The 24,191-nt window shown below is 41.2% G+C and overlaps 2 protein-coding genes across 3 annotated transcripts in view; one reads left to right on the forward strand and one right to left on the reverse strand.

The window, feature by feature from the left end:
• lsamp (limbic system associated membrane protein) overlaps nt 1–24,191 on the reverse strand; it is a 531,736-nt gene that overhangs the window by 372,252 nt on the left and 135,293 nt on the right. The window lies entirely within an intron of this gene.
• On the forward strand, nt 15,580–19,773 carry LOC138412079 (zinc finger MYM-type protein 1-like). Its single transcript, XM_069534742.1, has 2 exons — nt 15,580–19,316; nt 19,435–19,773. Exon 1 carries the CDS (start codon nt 16,322–16,324, stop codon nt 18,482–18,484), a length of 2,163 nt encoding a protein of 720 aa, XP_069390843.1. The 5' UTR covers nt 15,580–16,321; the 3' UTR covers nt 18,485–19,316; nt 19,435–19,773.

A 24,191-nucleotide genomic window follows, 5' to 3' on the forward strand; every position in this document is an offset into this window, starting at 1 on the left:
TCCAGACTGATGGACCACTCTGATATCGGGGGGGACCATTTAACTGTGAGTTGATGCCTACTTCATCAACACAGATGGCTTCAGCCACTAGTTTCAGAAAAATAGCGTCCCTCCAAGGTTCCAACACTTAAGCAGTAAAACCACATGAAATTTCAGACTGACTGAAACCCCTGCGAGTTGCCAACACCATGTTTACAAGACTAAATGTTAACAAGGTGTTTCTGGCAGGACTGGCCTCTGTGTTCACAATGAATTGGCCCTGACAGATTCTATTCCACCATCAGGGAGGCATTTACAGGCAGTTATGTCAACTTGGCACATTTATTGCCAGATTTATGGACTTCTCGTTGCCATTTTTTAATCTACGTCAACTCCAGAAAACTCTGTCTGTCTGAATGTGAGAAGCATTTCTCACCAACCGTTTATCTAATCAACTTCACGATTGGGATGAGTACTCTTGGTGGTCCTGAGAAGTGCAGTGCAGAGTTGGGTGTGATTTGGATATACAAGTGACCTGTGGCACAGTTGGGGGGAGCTTTGGTTTTGAACTTAAGCCTGAAGATTGTGTCGACTGCTTAACAGACATCAGTAAGAGCTGACATGTATGCAAAAATAACCCCAGTCAAGTGCATCCTTCAAACACATATATGAACCCCACACATGAACAATAATAAAGTACTTTCAGTTCCATGTGATGAAAAACATTGAGTTAAAAAATGTCCACTGCAGATAAACCAGTTAGGATGAATGCAATGTTCTAACGTCACTCAGCACCAGAGACTGTTTATGAAAATCTCTGCGCACAACATCCAGCGCACAAACAATAAAAGTGACAGTATATGTAGAACAGTTTGAGGAGGACTCACTAATGACAAGGATAACTCTGAAGTAGCTTCAGAGCTTTAACACGGAGAAGAGAATAGTCCATTCCAAACAGACCTGTTTAGAACAGACACATCACGACAAATCCAATGGCTCTTTGGAAAAACCCTGAAAGGACAGTTGCCAGTATTTCCCTGCAGTTACATGACCAGGCTTGGAAACGGCTTGGAAAAGATGCTGGTTAACTTGTACCATCATCTGCCATGTTTCAATCACTAGTGATATGCCGACAACCGAAAAAGAAAAACATGAACACAAGAAAAGCTTTATTGGGAATTCAGCCGTATTATAATAAGGACGAATAGCAGGGAAGCAATGAGATTAAGGCTTGAAACTGGCACACACACACCATTCTGGCAGGTGTGTGTGTTTGCCTGCCAGAATGCAAATAGGACACAGAGATCAATATGCCAATTAGGGTATTAAGTCATCAAGCAACATTTAGTGATTCCTTAAACAGTCTTTAGTTACCTTCCATTAAAATGTGTTGTTTGCAGCAGTTCCAAAGCAGTTTTCAAGTGCATATCTTATTTTGCATGGTGTCCATACACTCTTCACTTGTATTATAGGTTCTAATTTGGGTCTTGATTAACAACATTGCAGAAAATATGTTTTTGAAAAGTTTACAGTTGTTTTGAAGAAAAGTCGATTCATGACTGCTCCTAAAGCATGATTGTGCTTAAATAAAATCATCTGAATCACCGCTGGCACACAGAAAATTTCAAGGCATGTGTTTCAAGAGGGATTTGGATTCCAGGAGGTTTGTTTTTCTAAACCTTTACAGAGACTTCAAGCAGGATACTGTCCACGGCCACTGACATTTCACAGCTCAAAAATGCTGCTTTGCAGCCAATCGACTCTCCGAAGTGAAAATCCAGCAGAATTAATAGGGGAAAAAAACAACTTGCAGTGTCTTTGTGGTGTGAGAGGGTATGTATATAAATGTGTGAGTGTGTGTGTGGTGCCTGTAACAAGGATGCAAACTTTTGATAAGGCCGTTTTAATGTCACAGAGTAAAACATCCTTGAGCTACTGAACATGAAAGACTCCTGGTTCTCTGGGGCAGAAAACATATGCACACACACACACACACACACACACCTTAGTACACAAATTGGCATAGCCTCAAAACAACCTCTGGTGCTGCAGTCAATTCAAACCTTTTTTCCTTGGAAATATTTTTTTCCTTAATTAAATCTGTCCAGTGAGTTCAACAGGGTGACTGACAGACGTCATGTTCACTGAAGTGGATGTGTCATGTTGGAGTCACTGAAGCCTTGGCAGCGGAGCAGCACAGGGCCACGGTTCAAGCTATTATAACATCACTCCCCACCTACACACCGGGCCGATCTCTCCACTGCATCCAGCTGCTGGATTCAGCTGCATTTCTCGGGCTGACTGAGCAGAGAAGCACAGGCCTTAGAGGGTTCCCTAAGGATTTGGCTGTTAAATCTCTGCAGACTTGTTAGCTTGTTCGCCTCCACATCTCCTGTCAGACCTGAGTTTTCCCCACAGATTGAGACCACTGACCATTTTGCCCATGTCTGACTGTGATGTTCTGATGGGTAACTTCTCACTTTATCTGGCTCTGTCAAAAACCGCCATCATCTCGACTCTCAAACCACGGAGAAACTGCAAAATTGATTTTTTTTTAAATCATTTACTCCAACATGAGGTAGAGTCCTATAGTTTATCTGTCTCCAGCATGTGTCCTCTTTAAGAAAACAGCATAACATTTACTTTGTTCAAGCGGGATCAGACCATTAAGTTGTGGATAATGAATGATGAATGCTGTGCATGATCACACATCTTACTTACCGATGTGGATTGGTGTTATTAAAAGTTAAACTACTAAATTGAGGAAGTTTGTGTCCTACAAAATACATGATCATCATGGAGCGAACTAGTAAAGGAAGGGTGTTGGAAACTAGAATTTAGAATTAAACACTGAGGGTTTGGCTCTAACAAAAATATAAACAGGGTGTGTGGGCTCTGCCAATAGGATGCTGTGAGTGAGAGACTTGCCAGATTACATATCAGCCTGTTTGCTCTCTCACTGTTACATCTCCATGTATGCAAACATAGGCAATGGTGATTTCATGCTGACCTAAAACACAGCACACAATGCAGAGAACATTCTGTCGTCTCACCCCTCAGAAAACAAACCGAAATATATATTGTGTATTCAAATCCATGCGGTTTAAACAGTCAGATCCATTCACACATTTGACAGCAGCAGAGTTTAGGCGTGAGTCTGAATAAGGCTGGGTCACACCATCTTATTATACATGAGCTGCACTGCTGGCAAGAATTAAATAGGCCGCTTGACCAACACGTTGAAAGTCACAGCAGAACCACATGTGACCTTTTCTCCTGAATAATGACGAGCTGCTGCAGTGCTGCTGCCTACATCTACGAGGACCCTCGACCACCAGGAAACACAGGAGAGCTCTTTGCCTTACTCACAGTGAGGTCCCGCACACGATCATCTGTGGGTTCAGGCTGTGAGCTGTTCTGGCACTAAAGCGGCTGAATCTGGAAAATGCAGTAAATCACGCAAACACGAACTAACCATATGGCTGCCACTGCATGTGGTGAAATAACACAAACAAGCAGCAACTGGTCAACACAGTGCTACGTAGGAGGAAGCTGAGAGGACTGGAAATGCAACAGAAAAGCTTTTTCTCCAGTCAGCTTGACATTTCAAGATGGCAGGATGTAAAGCAGAGGGGTCAACTGGGTCCATAGTAAGAAGAAGCCCTGGTTGTTTTCACACTGCACACAAGTAACATCTCAAGCAAAAAACCTCATTAGATACAAACTAGTTGTGTTTTACCTGCATTGTAAGATCCACAGATGAATGTTCAGGAGGCAGCACAGCAACCGAAAAAGAAAAACAAGAGAGAGAAATAAATGGTTAGTAATCGATCACCATTATGAACTGCACCATTTTCAATCCAGCACAGAAGAGGACACATGCTCAGATTAGAAGGTCACCATTCTGAGCACTAATGGAAAGACAACATCAACCCAAGTAATTATGGAAGAATAATGTGTACCGTTTTTTGTAAGGGGAGTGAAGAGAGGAGAGACCAAAAGAAAGTATAATGGATTGCAGCACACACACACACACACACACACACACAGAGAGAGAAAAAGAGAAACACAAAGTGGCTGTTTTCTTGTGTAGTCTCAGGTGCTCTGTGTGGTTTTGGAGGAACAATGCGTCTGTGTGACTGTTGGTTTGTGTTTGAGGCACAGCATCAAGTCTGTGTTGATGTTTCTCTTTATCTCTCCCTGACATTCTCTCTTTCTGTTGTTGTTTTATTTAACGACTTCTTTCCTACACTTTTACTGAAAAACTATTCAATCCTTGAGATGTTACAACCTGAAAATATGATGGAACCTTTTTTTCTTCTGAGATGTCAAACTATGATAAACTGCTCTGCAAACGTATTAGTTATAATCATTATCAATAATGATAACTAATTAAATATAAGTTTTGGCCTTTCCAACACATCTTCATTCAAATAGTTTTAAAGGGGAATTCCAGTATAATTCAACGTGGTCCCCATTAAAAAACAATTGGAATCAGTCCATTGTCTCCATAGCTGCTGTGACACAACGGCACTGGCTACAGTGTAATTATATGGGACAACTGCAAAATGTCCACTTAAAGTTCTTTCTTTCAACAATTAAAGGCTCAAATTGTTACTCTGGCTCGTTCCTAAGAGTCTGGCAACATAACACATGTCCCGCTCAACTAAAGGTCTATCTCTGGTGGAAATGTGAGAGTGAGAGAGTTGCTGAGCAGAGTTTGTAGAGTTGGAGTTGAGAAAAAGCAACAGTGGTTCATGTCTGTCTTACATCTGTTCCCATTGTCTGATATGGAAATGCTTAAGCAGAGGCTAGTGGTGCTCAATGTGAGTGTAAACACTCCAGTCAAAGCACTGCGCCTTGCTGTTCATTTTGACTGTGAGGACTGCTGCCTGAGAGGAAAAGAAAAGCTCAGCCACAGCATCTTTCCCTCAACAAAAATGTTGAGTGGAGGAAATGTTATTATTGACTAAAGTTGTGTTGGCCTGGCAACATTGCATTGTAGCCACTCCCGCCATGTGGCACCTGCTGATGGAGGCAATCTCCAGAACTTTTTTTTGTAAATACCATTCATATGACCCAGGTTGAAAAATACTGCAAGTCCGCTTTAATAATTGTGGATTGATGAGATGATCAGTTAAATCTGATTAGAATCTGGTTCACACAGTGTCAATCGACACCTATTGGAACTATATTTGCTCAGTCTGACATCAACAACCTTATTTTAGAGTCAGGAAGTGTAAAGCTGCATAATGGTGATACTACAGTCTACACTGTGTTCCATGTTGTATTGTTTTCCATTGTAAAATGAGAATAGAAGCAGATAAGGACGAAAATATGGAAAACTGTCTGAACTCAGTGATGATAAATGAGGATCTCACAAATGTCACATCTAATAATTAACCGAGTTTTTCCATTTCAATTACCAGAGCTGTGTAGGCAGTGAGCTGAGTGCTGACAGATTATATTGCCTTGAAATGTCAGACATTTGGGGAAAAGAAAAGAGAAAAAGAAATACAGAAGTGAAAAACGTCATTACAATCTATTCTTGACAACAAAGTCCAACAAACCCTCTGGTCCTCTGTTCATATTAGGACATCCTCAGGTGTCAGTCAGGTCTCACATCAGGTTTAAAGAAAAACCTCTGCCAAGCCTCAGACATAACAGACTCATATCAAACACATTCAGACTAATGAGCCTCAAACAAAGAGGACTCAAATACAATGGACTCAGACCAAGTGAACCAAGACAAAGTGAACTAAGACAAAGTGAACTGAGACAAAGTGAACTAAGACAAAGTGAACTAAGACAAAGTGAACTGAGACAAAGAGCATTCTGATAAAACTGACTCAGACAAAACTACGTCAGGCAGAATGTCCATGAAGCCAACCTGCTAATCCATCCTTAGCAGTCAGTTCATTTGAATCTTACATTGGTTTCCTTGAACTTAGCTGTTTAATTGAAACTCTGAATATCTCAATGTGTAATTTGTCAGTAATATAATCACAACAACGATTCAGGGCACATCTTTTTCAAATCAGGGAAAGGTTGAAAGTCTGTGAGAGATTTCTCTTTCTCTTTTTTGTTGCACTCATAGTGTGAAAGCTTCACAGTCGGTAACACTGTTGCAGACAGACCTAAATAATATCAAGTTTCGATGTGTATTGTGAATCTTATGTCAGCTGTCATGGCCAAAATTCTGCAGCCTCTTACAAAATCTTTATTTCAGTTTGCACACTTGTTTACGTGCAAATGCAGAAGCTCATGCATGTTCATGCTCAAAATTTTAACAATGATGTGTGAGAGTCTTTTCTTGCGAAGTTAAAGAAAATGAAACACTTTGTTTCAGTTATAAGAAATAAAAGTAAAGGGCATGTATCTGCTTTTACTGAATGTGAGATGCACACAACTGGAAGCCAGCCTCTGATTTCCCATAATGCTGTTCATTACAACATTCATCCTTGTTCCAGCCTTCGATTATACACAAACAGAGCGTTTGGAGGGAAGATGAAAAAAGCATAAGAGCGATATGGTGGAGAAAACCCAATCTCTGTTTCCTTATTCTCACATTATAGCTTCTCATGGGCCATTGAGCCATGATAACATCATAATCTAACATCATAGGCATGGTCAGTAGCTATGAAGGACCAGGGAGGACATCAGGCCTCTCTTTCCAGTATTTCTTTTATATTTTGTCTCCCATCTTTCCTTTTCTCATCCAGAAAATTGACATTTCCGACACTCTATCAGATAAATACTAATCCTACATTCCATTTCATCTAATCTGGAGCCATGTCTATATTATGCGATACAATGAGGGTTCACCAGCCATGTGAGTAGAAATGTCAGGCAGCTTAGACACCACAGAAATGTGAGGACCTCAGACCAGCTCACTAAGTGTCTTCGATCTGAAAATGGTCTGTGGGTCATTATCCATTCAAAACTTTCTTTGAAGAAATGATCAAACCCATGAGGTCTTTGAAGATATTGCGCGTGCATATACCGTATACGTATTGTGACACACAGAGGTCTGGAGAGGACACAGACACACAGACGGAGCTGATCCGAGAATCCTGACTAATTTATGTTCAATTTATGTTCAGAGTTTGTTTTGCACCTGCTCACCAAATAAAGATGCTGAAAAGCAACAGTTTCATCTCTGGCTGTGTTTGGGTGGCATCGACATGTGCCACAGTGGCTCCTGGCTCCACGCAGCCAGAGACGCTCACCTGCAGACCGAGATGCAGGAATAAGTGGCCATGTTGGGAGGTGCATGGGCTGGCTTTCTCTCCCGGCCTGTGGTGAGTGGGGGGTGAGTAGTTCAGGCCGGAGGGCTACTCGGCCAATTTAATGAAGTTATAGCATCAATGTATAGATTATGGCTTAGTCAATAACACTTTCCACATAATACAACATACAGTATATTGTAATGTAATTAACTACCAATTCTGTCTAAATTATAGCACAGATACTGTACAGGCATTAACAGAGACGGACCTACAAATGTGTTGGATATTGACCTTGAATATTTTACAGTGCACATCTGCAGCTGTTAAGTTTGTTCCAATGAAATGTGTTATTGTGAGTGTGTGTATCTCACTATGACTGTGTGGTTATGAATAGGATATTGACCTGTTTGCATCAGTAATCTTTAGACCTGCTCTGCCTATTTTCTTCAATCGCCCATGGGACAGCGTATGAAAATTGTAATGTGTCTATTTCCTCCTTCGTGTTTTACCTTGGCATCACACCTATAGATAGATAGATAGATAGATAGATAGATAGATAGATAGATAGATAAGACCTTGCTTTGTCAGGCTTCATCAGTCCCTGGAGAGCGTCTTCCCTACAGATCGTTTATGACAAGGCTCAGTGAAGGACTGCAGCAAATTTGAATACCCCACCCACATAAAACGTTTGGCTCAAGTTGTTTTTATCTTAATACAACCAGCTATTAGTTAAACATATTCCACCCACTAGCTTCCCTGTTTGTGAAGCAGGGTGCAGCTGTGTTAGAATGGCATCTTCTATGAGCACACACACTCCTCAGTCATTTTAGACAGGTGCCGATTGACCCAGTTATCTAACCCACCCATCTGGTAGAGAAAACAAGTATAAATATTCAGCTATTGCATTTTAAATACCTATTATCATGGTCCATTGCCGAGCCATTTCTAGGAATAATACCTTTCATCATCATTTTTATATGCTAACATCCAGCGACCTTGGTACCTCGTTGATGGCTGAAATCTAAATAATGATGTAGGTGATGCAGCTTTAGCCTCTGTAGTGGATATTTTATGAAAAAGGGTCAAATACACGACACAACTAAAGTGAGTACGAGGGTTAAGCCAATTGGCAATCCTCAATTAATGTTGAGCCACACATGATTCCAGTGCTGTTCTTGAATACAACCTGGTAAATTAATAGAGCAGATCAGAGCACATTTAAGTCAGGTGATGCAATGTGTGTGCAACTGTTGAGCTGGAGAAGAGCTGTCTGAGGGGGAGTTTGGCTCAAAGTCATCTTTAAAGATAAAAAAAAACATTTAGTCAAGAACCTGAGGTGTATGTGAAATTATCTGCAATGCAATGTTGCAAAAAACAGAAGGTTCCCCTGTAAAGACCGCTCAGAAAAGGTTTCAGATGTCTGCACTGTCTCTCAAGGAGTTAACCAAGAAAAAACAAGTTCTTCCTTTAGTTAAATAAAGACAAGACCAAGACACCTCTATCCAGGAACAAAGAGAGCAGGTTGTAACGAGATGCCTAGCAGGAGTCTAGAGCATTAAAGACTTAAACCCATGCTAAAAGTCTAATTTCAGTGATTAATTTAAAGCTATAACTAAATTAGCATTTTGCATCTCAATATGATCTCTGGTGTGATAGATTTAGTGTCTTAACCAGGCTTAGAGAAACTTACACATCCCCTTATCTCCTCAAGACTTGACTATTGCATTGTTCTCCTCATTCCCTTCACAACAAGACCAATAGACAGCAACAACTGAGAAAACAGAGCATTTTACTGAAATTCTCAGGTTTTTACAATCTAATCATCAACTATTTACTTCTGAATGGGACCAATAACGGTCTGCAAAGCACCATTCATGAGCATTTTCATATTGAATATTGCTCAATGTGTGTAATTAAGTTTGTTGTTGATGTTTTTTTCCATTTCAAGTTGTTTACTTTGTATTGCTATACGATGCGTTGAGCTCTCTGTCTGTGTAGGATACTCCCCAGACTTGCATTCACAATGCGATCTATAAATGTAATCTCCCTTACACCCTTGGCACAAATGCAAGCCCATATCAACAAACTCCCCCCTCCTTGTTTCACAGTCAGCATTTACAAACCATTGCAGTAATCCTGCCTGAGTTCATTGCAAATGTATGTTGGTCCCCATTACGTCTTTTGCCGTTTTTTTGAACGATGGCTCAAAATGTCCATAATCCTTCTGGTATAGAAAATCAGTCCGTTTTTCATTAAAAGGCTGCACATATAGTAAAATGTACATCGCTCCAATTATCAGTCACGTTGTGGACCAACAGAGTCATCTGCCTAGGGAGTTTAAATGTACCACTATTGTATAGTTGTTTCCATCAGCTGCCACTGACATTGATCAGCCCGTGAGCATCAATCCCAGCACTACTACGAACTGCAACAACCAAATGTTCTCATCTCTGGAGACTTTAACACGCTTCCGGTTCAGATACTCTACAAACCTTTGACCAATTAATTAACTGTCTCACTAGAGAAATTAAAAAAATGTGCATTTATAGCATAAAAATGTCAAACATAGATACACTTTTGCTTCCCCCTCACTGGCAGATCAAACCACAAGCAGATGCCTCTCTCCCACCTACACACCTATTGACCAGCATGGGCTTTTGGCCCCAGGAGGCGGTCACAGGAAGCTAATGAGACTCTGCAGGGGTGTTTTGAGGCCACAGGCTGGAAAAGTACTCTGTGAGCTCAATTCAATATGTCTGTCTGATACCCGCTCACTTTCCTGATTTTCTTCTCACGGTATTCTTGCCATTAAAAGAGGAGATAAAAGTAGAAGGGAGAGGAGAAGGAAATGTAGTACAGCAAGGCAGAGCAGAGTCACTAGAGGAGAGTCAGCGCTCCATCAGTTTGTGAAGTATAAGCAGCCCCAGTGGGAGCTTTCAACAGCACCCAGCCTCCATTCACTTCAGTGTTGAATTGATTCCAAGTCCACAGAGACAGCGAGCAGTGCCTGGATGCATTGGACTGCAGCTTGGGGAAGAAGAGTATAAAATGGGTAAATGGTAAGTGAAACATGTCAAAGCACGACCAACATACAAAACAGACAGCAGATAAATAGAGAGCTGAAACATTGTTCTTTCATTTTGTCTCAATGCAAAATTGACAGGTTGACGTCTGCTTCCTTATCTCTTTACCTCCTCCTTCACATGCAGACTCAGATCAGTTCCTCTGCATTTACTAGCTGGCAAAAAAGGTGCTTACTCAATAACAAGGAACTACAAAGACTGTCACAGTCGTATATACAATCATTAGAATTACCATCATCTCCCTGCTCATGTCTTAACATTTACAGAAGCCGTATTTCATTTGAAATGGAAAAGAAAAGCAAACCATTCTAAGAAACAACAGACACTATCAAAACAAGGCATCACGTAAGAGAGTCAGCATGGTTCAAAGTGAAACTCAAATTCTCTCACACAGAATGCGGAAAATAATAACTTTTTTGATCATGTATATCAGCACGTTAAAAACAGAGCAGAGATTCTGTTGATCTGATCAAAAGTGATATAGTTGCTGTTAAATGCTAGTCTCTTATTACAGCCATCAAGGAGGTCAGGTTTTTTCGGACTGTTTGTTTTTCAACAGGATGGGACATGGACCAAGAAACAACCAATTCAAAGGATTCAGGAACGATATTTTTACTGTAGCATAGCGAGAAAGGATATTTTCTGACATTTTCACCAGTTTCCCAAGAAATAATTCATGGATCTATAAATCTGACATATTTGGGGGACTGATATATGTGAGTATGTACAATCTGGTGCAGCTTGATTAAATTTAAGGGTACTGCACCCTGTATGCTCCCAATTCCATTTTTCACATTGATCACCATGAAGCAACTATTTTCAGTCAAACGGACACATGCTGCTTAGAGAGCTGGGTCAATGCTAGCCCTGATTCAGGTGCTACATGAGCAGATAACAGTCACCCTAGAAACTACATTTTAGCCCCGGTCATCCAGCACGTGTCAGTCTTCCTGTACAGTGGAACTCTATCTGATCGCTGCTGAGTGTTCAGCCCCTGAAGGACAAAGGATTGATTCCACATTACATTTACAGGACAGATGGAGCTGATTTCTTTTGAAGGTGGAAGGAAAGTTACAGCTTTAGTGTTGTTTCTCCACCTGAACTCTGTCCCTGCAGAGACCCAAACAGAGCAGGAATAACTCCAGAGGGCTTCAGCGGGATATGAGACAGTCAGCCGTAGACGACTAATCTGATTAAAAGCCTCTCAACTCCAGTGACATGGAAGAATCAGCTTTCAGCTCACACTTCACTACAATTAGACGTCATTAACAAGCAGAGTTTTAAACAAGAAGAGATGAAGTGGCTGTAAATGAAAATGGAAGAGTCAAGAGAAAGGTTGAGGATCCTTGCAGAACGTAAGTGAGCACTTTGTCAGAATCAGGAGTGTTTCAAAGAGCTTTTATCTACAGTCGATTGACAGAAATGTTACCACCCACAAGTTAAAAAGAAAGAAAAAAATATCTTTGTTTGGTTATGACTTTAGACCACTGAAAGATAGAATATAATTACAGGATTACAAAGATATCATAAGAATTATCCAGTCTAAAAATATTGAAATCAAACAGGAGATGAATGGGTAACATTTAGCTAATTCTGAATCTCCACTGGGCTTGGACAGACAACAATCTGAAATGTAACATATCTCAGTGCCTCTATTTCAAAACTCTGGGAAATCAGAACAGCTCTGAAATGTAAATCAGATGAAGAAAAAATGTTTTTTGAACAATTTTTGTAAACTAGTTAATTCCCAAGGAGGGGAAAAAAACACTTTTATCAGCACGACTCATGCAGCACACAGACGAGAAGAGAAAAATAGCAACTCTGGATCTTATTCTCCCCCGTGACTTTCAAATATAAATGCTAAATAACAATTTCTTAACTGTTCTAATATTGAAGCTCCATCATAAACTGGGTTACAACAAAGACTGCAATGCTGAATGGCTAACCACAATTCATCATCTTGAAGAGGGACAATATTCAAGGGATTGAGGTAATTAAATTTTTGTTTTGTGAATTGGATTTAATGTGTTTTTCATTTTTACTGAGGGTCTGTTTTAATCTCCTTTAATGTTTCACCTCAGGTATTTATTTACTTGAAGCTGACAGAAAAAAAAACATTATGCTGCTCAATTCATATAAAGTATGTGAATACTTATCTTTCTAAAAGATTGAACCTGCAGACTTGTGTCAGATTCCACAGCAGCTAATTGGGTTTATAATCATAACCTCATTAATTTAGCACCTTTCACAAGGCTTTAATATGCTTTATAACATAAATGCAAGTTAATAAAACATAAAACATAACAACAAAGTAAATTAAACCGCTAAACATCAATGTTAAGAATGAGCCATGACATAAAAGTAAGTCTAAGGAATGGATTGCAGAAAGAATACTGAGTTTGCCTGCCTGAGATCTAACGGAAGGGAGGTCCACAGCTGAGGGGCTTGAACAGCAAGGGCCCGGTCACCTTCCCCTCGACACTTTGAAACTGAGATTTTTCAGCAGGCAGGAGAATGACTATTTAGGGCTTTGAAAATAAGCAGTTCATTTTTAAAATCAATTTTATCCTGCAGGTTACAAGTGAGGGCAGTTACAGGGGAAGTATGGAGTTTCACTTAGTATACGTTTAAAGCCTGGCTGCAGCGTATTGTATCAACTGAAGTCTTCGGATGTTTCGCTTGCTGATAGCAGATAAAGTCCACTGCAGAAGCCTGGAGGTGCTCCAAAAATGTTGGGATGTGTTAAAAGCATTGGTGACCTTGTCTAAGCCTTCAGAGCAAATAAATAAACAGATCTTGGGTAGCTGTCAGAATTGGAAGGGAATTATAATCATATCTGATTTTGAGAAAGTGTTGTACTGCATAGAAATAGAAATCATGTCATGACTATGCATGAGGGTAACGTGTACATAATGAATGAGGGAGGATCCAAAATAGATCCCTGGGGGACCCCACAAATTAAAGACGCACAGAAGGAGGAGGCATCTCCAAGTGATGAGTAGGATCAACTTGACAAAGGACTCTGGGATTATGATCTTGTTTAGCATCGGTGGATTCTCCTCATGAATCTCACTGTCATAGTCAGCAGTTATGTAACAGCTGTAGTAATTTACTTTTAAAAACTCTGATGCTCAATGGTACCGAACCGAAATTTCAGAATCCCTCAATCGTCATAATCTAAACGAAAACTCCATTAGACACAGAGCAACATGCCCATCCTGTTATATGTCTCGGTCACATGACTAATACAAGTTAAGTGACAACTCATAATTGTTCGAGATGTGGTTAAGAAACTCAAATGCAAGATGCTCTGCTTTCTTTTCTCGCCACTTGTACTCGCAGCCTGCAGTGAGTTTCTTTGCTCGGATAATTACCTCGAGAAGGAAGTTGATTCGAGTCACTGGAAACAAACATACCATCTACACAGTAAGATGCAAAAAATACAAGCAATTAGCTTAGGCAAAACATGCTGTATCACATTTTGTTCAAACCATGAATCTGAAAACATTTAGTAAATGCAAGACTGTAATTTGTTCCTGCATTTACTTGAATTAAGGAAAAATAACATTTGTTGAACAAAATAAAGTTACCACGCACTGTTCAGCTCTGTATTTCTTCTGCTCACATTTAATGACCAGCAGCTGAGACATCAAAAAAAATTATTAATTTCCAGGAAAGCCAGGTACAACAAGGAGCTTGTTAAATTGATGACTCACGGTACATAAAAAGAGCAAAATAATAAACAGCCATTATTTTTAATGTGACTAATGTACTTTTCCTCATTACACGGTACACAAACCTTCAGCTATAGCTGGGCTTCTCAACTCTTATTGGTTTTCATTTTCCATTTCAATCTGCAGTGGAGGCTGAGGATCAGTGATTGGTATTGATTACTTTGAAATAGTTCCCTGCTGGACCACAACAACAGCCATCTTTACACTGCAAGTAACAAAGTGTTTGCACTTCAAGGATGATGGAGCTGTTGGAGGAGAATTGTTACATTATTAGATACTCTTACTCACTTTCAACAAGCCAATAACCGGAAAAAAACAGATAGTGACACATCAGGGGCAAAATTCTGAAGTAAGTTATTTATTATAACTTTGAAGCAGTAACCTCATACAGTATTCAGACTGAACTTCAGCCTCTCCAAGGAGATGCAGGATAACTAGATGTCACTGACAAGTACTTCAACTGAGAAAAATGTACAAGGTGAAAAACCAAAGCTCGACTGAATCAGACTGATTTCCCAACTTGTTGCAAGATGCCTTGGCTAATTGGCTCACACCATTCAAACATCAAACTGAATTTTCTGGAAACATTTGGGAATAAATAACGACAGGACGGAAGAAAGATGATAGAAACTGGAAGGACAGAGACATCAAGGCCACCAACAACTCATACGACAATGTAAGGTTCCAAATTGCTCCTTCACATGTCTAATTCTCAATCCAAACACTGAACCACTGCAAAGCTGTTTACAGACATGACCTGCAGGTACAATCCGGAGACTTGGCTACGGAGTTTATCTGCAGTTTGCCTTTCACACATGCACAACACAGCGGGAGGTTTTCTGCACAGACGTGTTCAAAACAGCAACACCCCCCCAATCACTCGTGGTGAATCCAGCGGGGGATCCCCTGCTGTGCTCTCACATCAAATTCTTCTGAATTTCTACGGACTTTTTTACTAGAAAGCAAGGCGGAGAAACATTTGCGTCGGACATTTGCATTCACACCTCATCTCCTCCAGAGGAAATTCAGAGTTCACTGCATGTCTGAGAAGCAGCTTATTTGAGCCATCGCAGATTGTGGATGAATGGTGATGGACAGGGCTGGACTGGCAATCTGGCATACCGGGCATTTTCCCGGTGGGCCGACTTCCCTCGAGGGCCGACGGCCGCCCCCGGTCAGTTTTTTTTTTTTTTTTTTTTCCAAAAAAAAAAAAAAAAACTGACCGGCGGCCCACGATGTCATGTTGACGGCCCTCGGCCGCGAGTTTGCGTGAGTGGAAGACGGCAATGGACAAACCAAAGCGTAAACTCAAAGGTGGAGCTGAAAAGCCCAGGGCCAAAAGGCTCAAAAATCTAGCCGCAGACGCCGGAAAATGTGCTAAAATAACGGACATGTTCAGTGGAGGTGTTTCGGGAGCCCCCTCCACCTCAGGTGAATCAAGCACCACCAGCACCATTGGACAGGGCGAGGGGGCTAGCTGTAGCGATCCACCAATGGAGGCGGCACAGATGGTGGAAGAGGGTGACGCTAGTACTAGCCATAAACAGGGAGGAAGAGATGATGAGTCCGAACCCGAGGGTCATGGACTGAGTGAGCCGCTGCCGGTGCACCAGGTAAGCAGCTATTAACATAAGGATAATACGTTTAGATGATGGATTTGAATTTAGCCAGCCGCAGCGATATGAAAATGATGCGTAATAGTTGTGACAAACGGCTATGCTAATATGCTAATGAAAATGCTAGATGAATAGTCATGCTGCACACTATCATGCCTGACGGATAAGCAAGCACACAGCATAGCCCCACGATACACACGTCTATAAAATTGCATTTTTAAAACTTGGCATATTTTAGAGATATCCTACAGTGTTCTTAATATGGGTAATTTAAAGATATTAAAATGACTTAATGGAGATGAATACAGTATAACTTATTTGGATATTTCCAAATAAAATATAACATTTAAGCATTAATGTTACTACAAATAAATATACATTTGGATATTTAGTTTAAGTATTATTTGTAATTAATAATTGATCCCTCTGTTCTTTTCTAGTCAAGCAAGACTGTTGAGGCAGATGTTGACTACTTTTGCCGTCCAGACCGTGCTACACTGCAAACTTTTTTGAACCACCATCCAAAGCAACATGCTCCAAACCCAATAGGAAAGGTCTTCACAAACAAAGAAGGTACAAGCAGGAAGTGGCTGACATACTGTGATCAACGTCCTGCTTTATTTTGTTTTGTATGCTTGGCCTTTAGCAAGCCCTCTGATAACAGTGTATTCATTACTGGAATGTCTGACTGTAGACATGCTCACCAGAGAGCAGAAGAGCATGAAAAAAGCATGGCACATCGAGCTTGTGCTGAAGCTTATTTTCTAAACTGCTCAAAATCTGACATAAACAGCCTGCTTAGAGGAAGACAGCTAACTGCTCATAGAGAGCAGATCAAGAAAAGACGGCAGGTGTTAGACCGTGTGGTGGAAGTGGTCAGAGTGATTGGAAAGAGGGGGCTAAGCTACAGGCACGAAGACAATGAGGCTGCTTATACTCTAGAGGACAGCAGCCTTGATCATGGCAACTTTTTGGAGATGATACTTTTGCTGGGGAAATATGATGTGGCATTGAAAGAACATCTCAGTGACATAATTCATAAAAGCAAAAAGCTCCATGAATCTGCATCAGGCTCAAGAGGCAGGGGTTCCCTTGTCACTCTGCTGTCTAAATCGACTGTCAACTCAGTGATTGACACAATCCTTAAGATGATCAAAAAAAACATCGGCACGGAAATTCAAAAAGCCGGCATGTTTACCATACAACTGGACACAACACAGGATATCACAGCACAAGACCAGTGCTCAGTTGTGCTTCGGTACGTCACTGATACTGTACACGAGAGGCTTGTTGCTGTGGTAAGGTGCAGTTCATCCACAGGAGAGGCCTTTGTTCAGTTGTTGAGTGATGTGCTTGATGGTCTGAACTTAGACAAAAGCCTCTGCATCGGAAATGCCACAGATGGAGCTGCCAACATGCAGGGAAGATACAGAGGCTTCTCTTCACTCTTGTCATCACAATCTCCTCACCATGTCCATGTGTGGTGCTACTCTCATGTGCTCAATCTCGTTCTTTCTGACACCACTGAAATTGTGATAGAGAGTGGATCTCTTTTTCATCTCCTGAATGACATCGCTGTGTTCATCCGAGAATCTCATCAGAGAATGAACGTATGGGAGAAGGAAAGCCACAGCAGCAGGCACAAGCGCATAGCACCCATTGGAGAGACACGCTGGTGGGCAAAGCATGATGCCTTAAAGAAAGCGTTTGGCTCATTTGGGAAACCGCAGGACTGTCTCTACATTGATGTTCTGTGCACCCTTTCAGCCATTCAAGACCAGACGACAGTGAAGTCAAATGTAAGATCCAAAGCAAGGGGATACAAAGATGGCCTTCTCAGACACGAGACCATCCTGACCGCGCAATTATTCTTGCGGATATTTGAGAAGACCACCCCACTATCCAAATACCTCCAAACAGGCGGGATGGACATCCTCTCTGCCCACAGGATGGTGATGTCCACACAAGAGGCCCTTAAGGAGATGGGAAGAGATTTCCAGACAGTCAAGGATGCAACAGAGAGTTTTGTGAAGTGGGCAAATGACAAGCTGGAGGAGCAGGATGAGGAGATGGGCATGGAGGTGGAGGTTTCACTACCGCAGAGGAGGCAAAAGAAGAAGAAGTCCATGCCAGGAGAGATGGCCCAGGATGAAACTTCCAATGACCCAAGCAAGACGTATGAGGTTAAAGTCCATAACCAAATTATGGACACGGTTATTGAGGCCATGCAAAGACGATTCCTCGATAACGGCAATCTGTATGCGGACCTCTCAATTCTGGACCCCCAAAACTTCCCAGATATCAAAACCAGTGGTCTTCCTGAGTCTGCACTGAAAGACCTAAGCAGATGTCTCATCAAATTTAACAATTCGGCAACCATATCAAATTTACAATCTGAACTTGAAAGCTTGGCAAGCCAGTGGGACATGCTGAAACGTCCACCACTAGATGAGTACACATCCCGTACTGTGGAGGAAGGACCTGGTGGAGACCCAGAGGAGATGAAAATTGTCAGCAAAGCCTGTGCCTCATGTAAAAACTGCCCCCTGTGTTGCTACCAGATTCTCCTCAGATTCAACCTGCTCACAGACGCATACCCTCTTCTTGCTCTGTCCTACAAATATCTGCTGACACTCTCAGTGACACAGGTAGCCTGTGAAAGATCATTTTCAACTTTGAAATTCATCAAGAGCAGGCTGAGGAGCAGCTTATCTGCTGGTAAATTGGAGGCCTTCATGCTGATGTCCACAGAAAAGGACATCCTCATGGGATTGGACACAGACAGTGTCATAGACAGAGTGGCCGAAAAAAGTCAACTGCTTCGGAAGCTCCTACTCTACTAAAGTAAGACAATATTTTTAATATTAGTTTAGTTTTGTTTCTCTTCAAAATTACCTAAACTTGATAGTAAGGAATAAAAGGCATAACACTTTCATTGTTGATTGTCTTCTTTTTCCTTTTAGGAAGCCTCTGTCTCAGGTTGTGGCGACGACTTGCTTTCACAAAGTAAGTATTATAGTTATGGAAATGAATGTAATTGTTTGGCTTGAAATTAAAACTTTTTCCCTTTCCCCCCCTTTAACATGCATTACATCCTTTTCTGTTATTTACTGGTTTTAGGGTTCCATTTCAGGATTGTGAGATTGGATTGTGAGGATTGTTTTTGGAGATGGACAGACGTTTGGTTTCTGGGTAAGTGAGAAGAAATCAATCTGATTCAAACACAAACGCACACAAGCACACACACACACACACACACACACACACACACACACACACACACACACACATGTAATGTATTCAAGTCTCACTTCTCTGTGTCTTCCTCTTTATGAAATCCTGTCCCTCTAGGGCTTCACATGTACATAGTTCTTACTGGATTGACGGGGTTTGTGAGCGTTGGTTCCGGTGAAGTCAGCTATTCACCAAGTGAGTAAACATTTACACCTCACCAGAACATAATTAACTTGTTGCAAACCAGATTTTTTAAAAACCAGATCTTCTCTATCTCTGTGTGTGTGTGTGTGTGTGTGTGTGTGTGTGTGTGTGTGTGTGTGTGTGTGTGTGTGTGTGTGTGTGTGTGTGTGTGTGTGTGTGTGTGTGTGTGTCTATCTGTGGGTTTCATGAGTGTTTGATGGACTGTAGTCGGTGTAGACAGACAAGGCTATGCACCAAGTGAGTAAACATATAAACATATCCACATTACCACGACATAAAAGCATTAAAAATCTGATGTTGTATGTGCCTAACATCAGAGTGGGTATGTGCCCCCCCCCCCCTCTCTCTGTCCAAGGAGCTGATTGGACTGAAGAGAGCAGATAAGGCCAGTTCATCGGCAGCTGCCAGGGGCTCTCTTCTCTCAACGTCCAGGTTTTCTGCCAGCTATCATGGCAAATTTATGGATTCATTTTAAATAAACAATTGAGTGTGAAGTCACTGCACATTTCCTGGTGTTTTTTTGGTACCTGAAAGAGAGTTTTTTTAGTTAAATTGTGCACCTTTTTCACTAGGCCAGAACGTTTGTACATTTAGAAGACATAAGTTACGTCAATTTAATGGCAGATGTGCTCCGCTAATTATGTGGGCCGGTCTGAGCCAAAAAATGCCCGGGCCGTTTTGTTCTCCCAGTCCAGCCCTGGTGATGGAGTCTCTCAGCTGTGCTCAGATCCACCGTCTCTTCCATCACTGCCTATTACAGTTTTGTATTTTACCTGTGGGACAGATTGTGGCTCTTTGCACCATAACTGTTCTCATTCTGGCCTCTCCTGCTGTGACAGGCTGCTCCTTGTCATTTGCCATACCCTGTGGTTGTTAAAACCAGCCAGCTCAGTGTTAGGAATCTTTACGCCAACCAGTTGAGTAACCTCTGGCAATATGTCTGCGTGTGTGTAGCAGTGTAGGTGTGTAACCTTGGCACTGGACTGTGTTGTGTTGCTCTCTCACTTGGCCTCCTGCCTGCTGTGTCTCTCTTAACCTCTTTGTGGGTCACATCCACTCCTGGAGCGTCTCCTGACTCTGCCAGCACGACTCATGACATTAGAACAACAGAGCCTGAGGTCACAACCTGTGGAGACTGAACCTCAGGTGGTACACACGGTCTATAGATCTGTCAATGCGTCTGGTCCCATGTTTGCGCTCAGCAGCTACTATGAGCAGGGAGCAAACACAAAAACACACCCAATAAAATGATATCATATCCTTTCTGTCACGATCGGGAGCAAAATGATTTGGAGACAATCTCGAGCATAGAAAACATCGAAATCAGCATCTAAATGTGAATATAAAGAGACATAATGAGAGATGTCAAACTGTGAAAGAAGACGCACACGCAGGATATGATTCACATTAGAAAGAAAGCTTTATGAATTTCCAGTACCTTTATGAACACGGCAAAATCATCAGCTTCACATCAGAAGCCTTTATGTTGAAACATTTGCAATGCTCATTGTGAAGCCCTCAGGCTGTTGGAAGATGCTGACGAGTCAGGAACAATAAGATGCTGCATGATTCTCACTGTGTGTGTTTGTATTTCACAAGAAGCTGTTTCATCTGCTCCAACTTATTCATCCCTCCATTATTACTGAACTCTGACCACCCACAGTCTCCACCCATGCTCTCTCCCTCCTCTCTCTCTCTCCATTAGGGAGCTGGCGGCTCAGATCAGGTGATTCTGTGCTTGACTCATTTCCTGAAGGAATCGATAGTCACATTTAATCAAATGGCTGGAAACTAATGGCTTCAGTGTGGCTCGGGGCGGGGCGGGAGTTCACTGACTCAGGTCAGCATCAGACAGTATAGATAAGTGAGTGTGGACATCCCTCCTGGTAAAAACACTTGAAGGGCATCCTAACAGGGATAATGTCTGTGGTTAGTAACAGGTACTTGTGTTTACTTCATGTGGGAAATTGATGTTTAAATGCTCCAGCACTCAGTGGATCACAGTAAACCTCAGGCCACTGCTGAATAGGGGGTGTCACAAAAAATTAAAACAGTAAATTCTGAAACAATTCTTTTTTTTCTAACAGCTGTACAATTCTTTGCTCGTTGACAGCTCTTAATCTCGGGGTTGAAGCCTCTCTTGCATTTCTTCATTACAGCACAGCATGTGTGGCTAGAGGACTTCAGGGAGCTGTTAAAAATGTATGTTTTCTGTAAAATAACCCACCAAGTCCGACAGCACAGGGACCCCCTGCAAAACTACATGCAAGGCTGTCAAAGTTCTATATGAGAACTGGCAGTGGGGGAGCCGTGTGGTGCTCGGGGTCAAACATAACATAAAATCAAAGTGCATGCACATGTGACACAAAGACACGGAACAGTATCCAGATGTAGAAATCCATGCTTATGAGCTTGACTCTCCTTGTGTGCTCGTAACTGCTTAACATTCTTTCAAGACTTTAGCTATTTTAGAATTGAATTGCTAGGCCGCTAGTTTAGAGTATCCAGCCTTTTTAGAAAAAAAAAATACAGTTTCTCTTATCAGCAATTATTCCTACACACAATTGTTACTTCAGATAACCAAGTCATTATATCAATAATTCAGATTCAGATAGCCACGATAAAAAAAAGGTGTCATACGTGCAATAGATTTATTATTACAAGGAAATATTCCCCATTTGATATATCTGCAATCCAGTTGTATTTGTCATTATTTAAGATCAGATATCCGAAATGAAAAACCATCCCAGGAAATCATTTTGAATATACATGGTAAAAATGCATGGTAACTAGTAACCATCTCATGTCCACAGTTGGCATTATAAGTGATAACAATAGGGTCCTGGCCTCTTTCCAAAGCTGGAGAGTTTGGATGTTGAAAGTAATTTACTGGTTTCCCACCCATAGACTGTACGTAATTAACACCTCCCTATTTCCTCCCACCATCCAGAAATGTAGCCAAAATATCCTGGATACAAACGCTGCCATCTTCGGTGATAGCTCATCTGGCATGTGGAGCCAGAATCTGCACAGTAGTGATCAGGAGAGGGAGCGGCGGTAGGGATGTCTGACCGATACACATGCTCAACTACTTGTGAGTGCGTTGAGGTGAGGGCGTTTCAACCCATTTTTATATCTGACAAACTAATTAAAACCTAATTTATCATAGAAAAAAAGCACTTGAACATACCATCTTTGAGAAAAATCAATGTAACGTGTACTTTGACATTTTAGTTTGATCCGTGTCCCATCCACTTTAGGAAGGATGCCGGATTTATGACCTATTTACGGCTTTGGCTTCACTTTTGGGTAGGAATCATACTGAACATCTTTATACACAGTCTATGCCAGCACCAAATTAGTTCTGTCCCTGTACTTCACACCAAAAAGAAAACCTGAACCCAACTTCAAAGCTAATTCCTGATTTGCCTGATTTTCTCTATATAAATGCTCTCTCATGTTATTTCTAATGTAGACTTCTTTTGTATCACCCTTGCTTGCTCTTTGAATTTATGGATTTGTACCGGCTCAGGTCTGTACCTGTTTTTTCTCTTCAAACTGTTGACTGGGCCCCTGTGTATGGATTTTTTGACTATGAGTGAAGACTTTGTCCATTAGCTACTCCTCCATATCCTGTGTGCTCTCTGCAATCGAGTGAGAAATCCCTGCAAGTGTCAGAGAAAAAAAACTTTGTGTAAAACTGGCAGTATGAGGGTTGTGAATGATTTCCTGATGAATTCCACTGAAGCTGAATGCTGATTGTTAGTGCTGCTTGAAGAGTGAATGTGAGTGAGAGGCAGTGATTTTTGCTTCAAGCTGAAACAAGTCACAGCTTCCAACTACTCCAGGTTTTCAATTTGCTGCTTTTCAAGCTGAAAAAAATCCAACTTGAGCCAAACATTCCAGGATGTCCTGACCATAGACTGTATACTGACTTACTCCATAAACGTGGAGACAGGCATGAAAGAAGGTAAAGAATCAGTTTGAGATTTCACATGATTGTATAACCACAGAAACAAAAATATAAACTACAGTGGCACTTAGTGGAGTGTATATATCTAAATGGCCCAACAGTCCCTTTATGAAACCACATTAAAATTAAATTCCTCCAGATTTTTATTTGGATCTGCACAAATTACACACACTCATAAATGTATGTAAAATATTCTCAGAGAAATCAACAGAAATGTTGAAAAATACCGTATCTCACAATGTGAGAAAAAAAAAGATTCACCCCTTGATCCGGTCTGCCCCAAAAATGTAATGAATTCTTCCAAACGTCATGCCCCACCCCAATTATTAAAGAAATTGGTTGAGTAGATTTGGCATAATCCTTCTAACTAATCAACAAACACACAAACAAACAAAACCACCTTCGCAGAGATAAATAAACTCAAACATGCTAACACAGCAAGATGGTTTAAATCTTGTAGATCGGGAACCGGTCCATCAAGACAAAAATCATGCCCCTCTCCATATGCTCCCACTTCACATTGTGTTTGACCTTACCGACTCATTTATCTCCATCTTCCATTGACTGCAAATGTATGGGTTGAGGAAATATTGTTTGGTATCTCAGGGATACTAAATCAGTTGAGCAGATTAGTTTTCTCTGTATGTGACCATGAAAGATGCCGCGACATAAAAAATAACTATGGATGATAACGTTTTATCACAATTCTTGAACATGTGTGTTGTGCAGCACAGTATACTGTGTTTCCATAACCACCCCTGGGTGTGATTCTATGTAAACTGCAGATGGTTTACTAAATCTATATATTAACTACCTAGAATTGTCTTTTGACATTGCCTCAGGCTAGTAATGGTATTTTTTTTCAATATACATACCAACTGCTTTGAAAAAAAAAAAATCACATAGTGAGAACTTGAGCTGCGCTACATGTCATCCATTCTTCTGCTTATTGAGCTCAGGTCATTGAGTTATCATGCAGTGTATCTCGAACGTCACCCTCCCTAGCAAAGCTGTCACGCTCTTCCTGGGGGGATCCCCAGTTCTCTCCTCCAGATGTCTGAACCTGAGCGCAGCCACCATCAACCACCTGACAAAAAAAAAAAAAAGATCTACAATATCATTCTTTCTGCCACTAGCAA

The sequence above is a fragment of the Paralichthys olivaceus genome, chromosome 11 (assembly GCF_024713975.1).
Source record: "Paralichthys olivaceus isolate ysfri-2021 chromosome 11, ASM2471397v2, whole genome shotgun sequence".
NCBI classification, from domain to species: Eukaryota; Metazoa; Chordata; class Actinopteri; order Pleuronectiformes; family Paralichthyidae; genus Paralichthys; species Paralichthys olivaceus.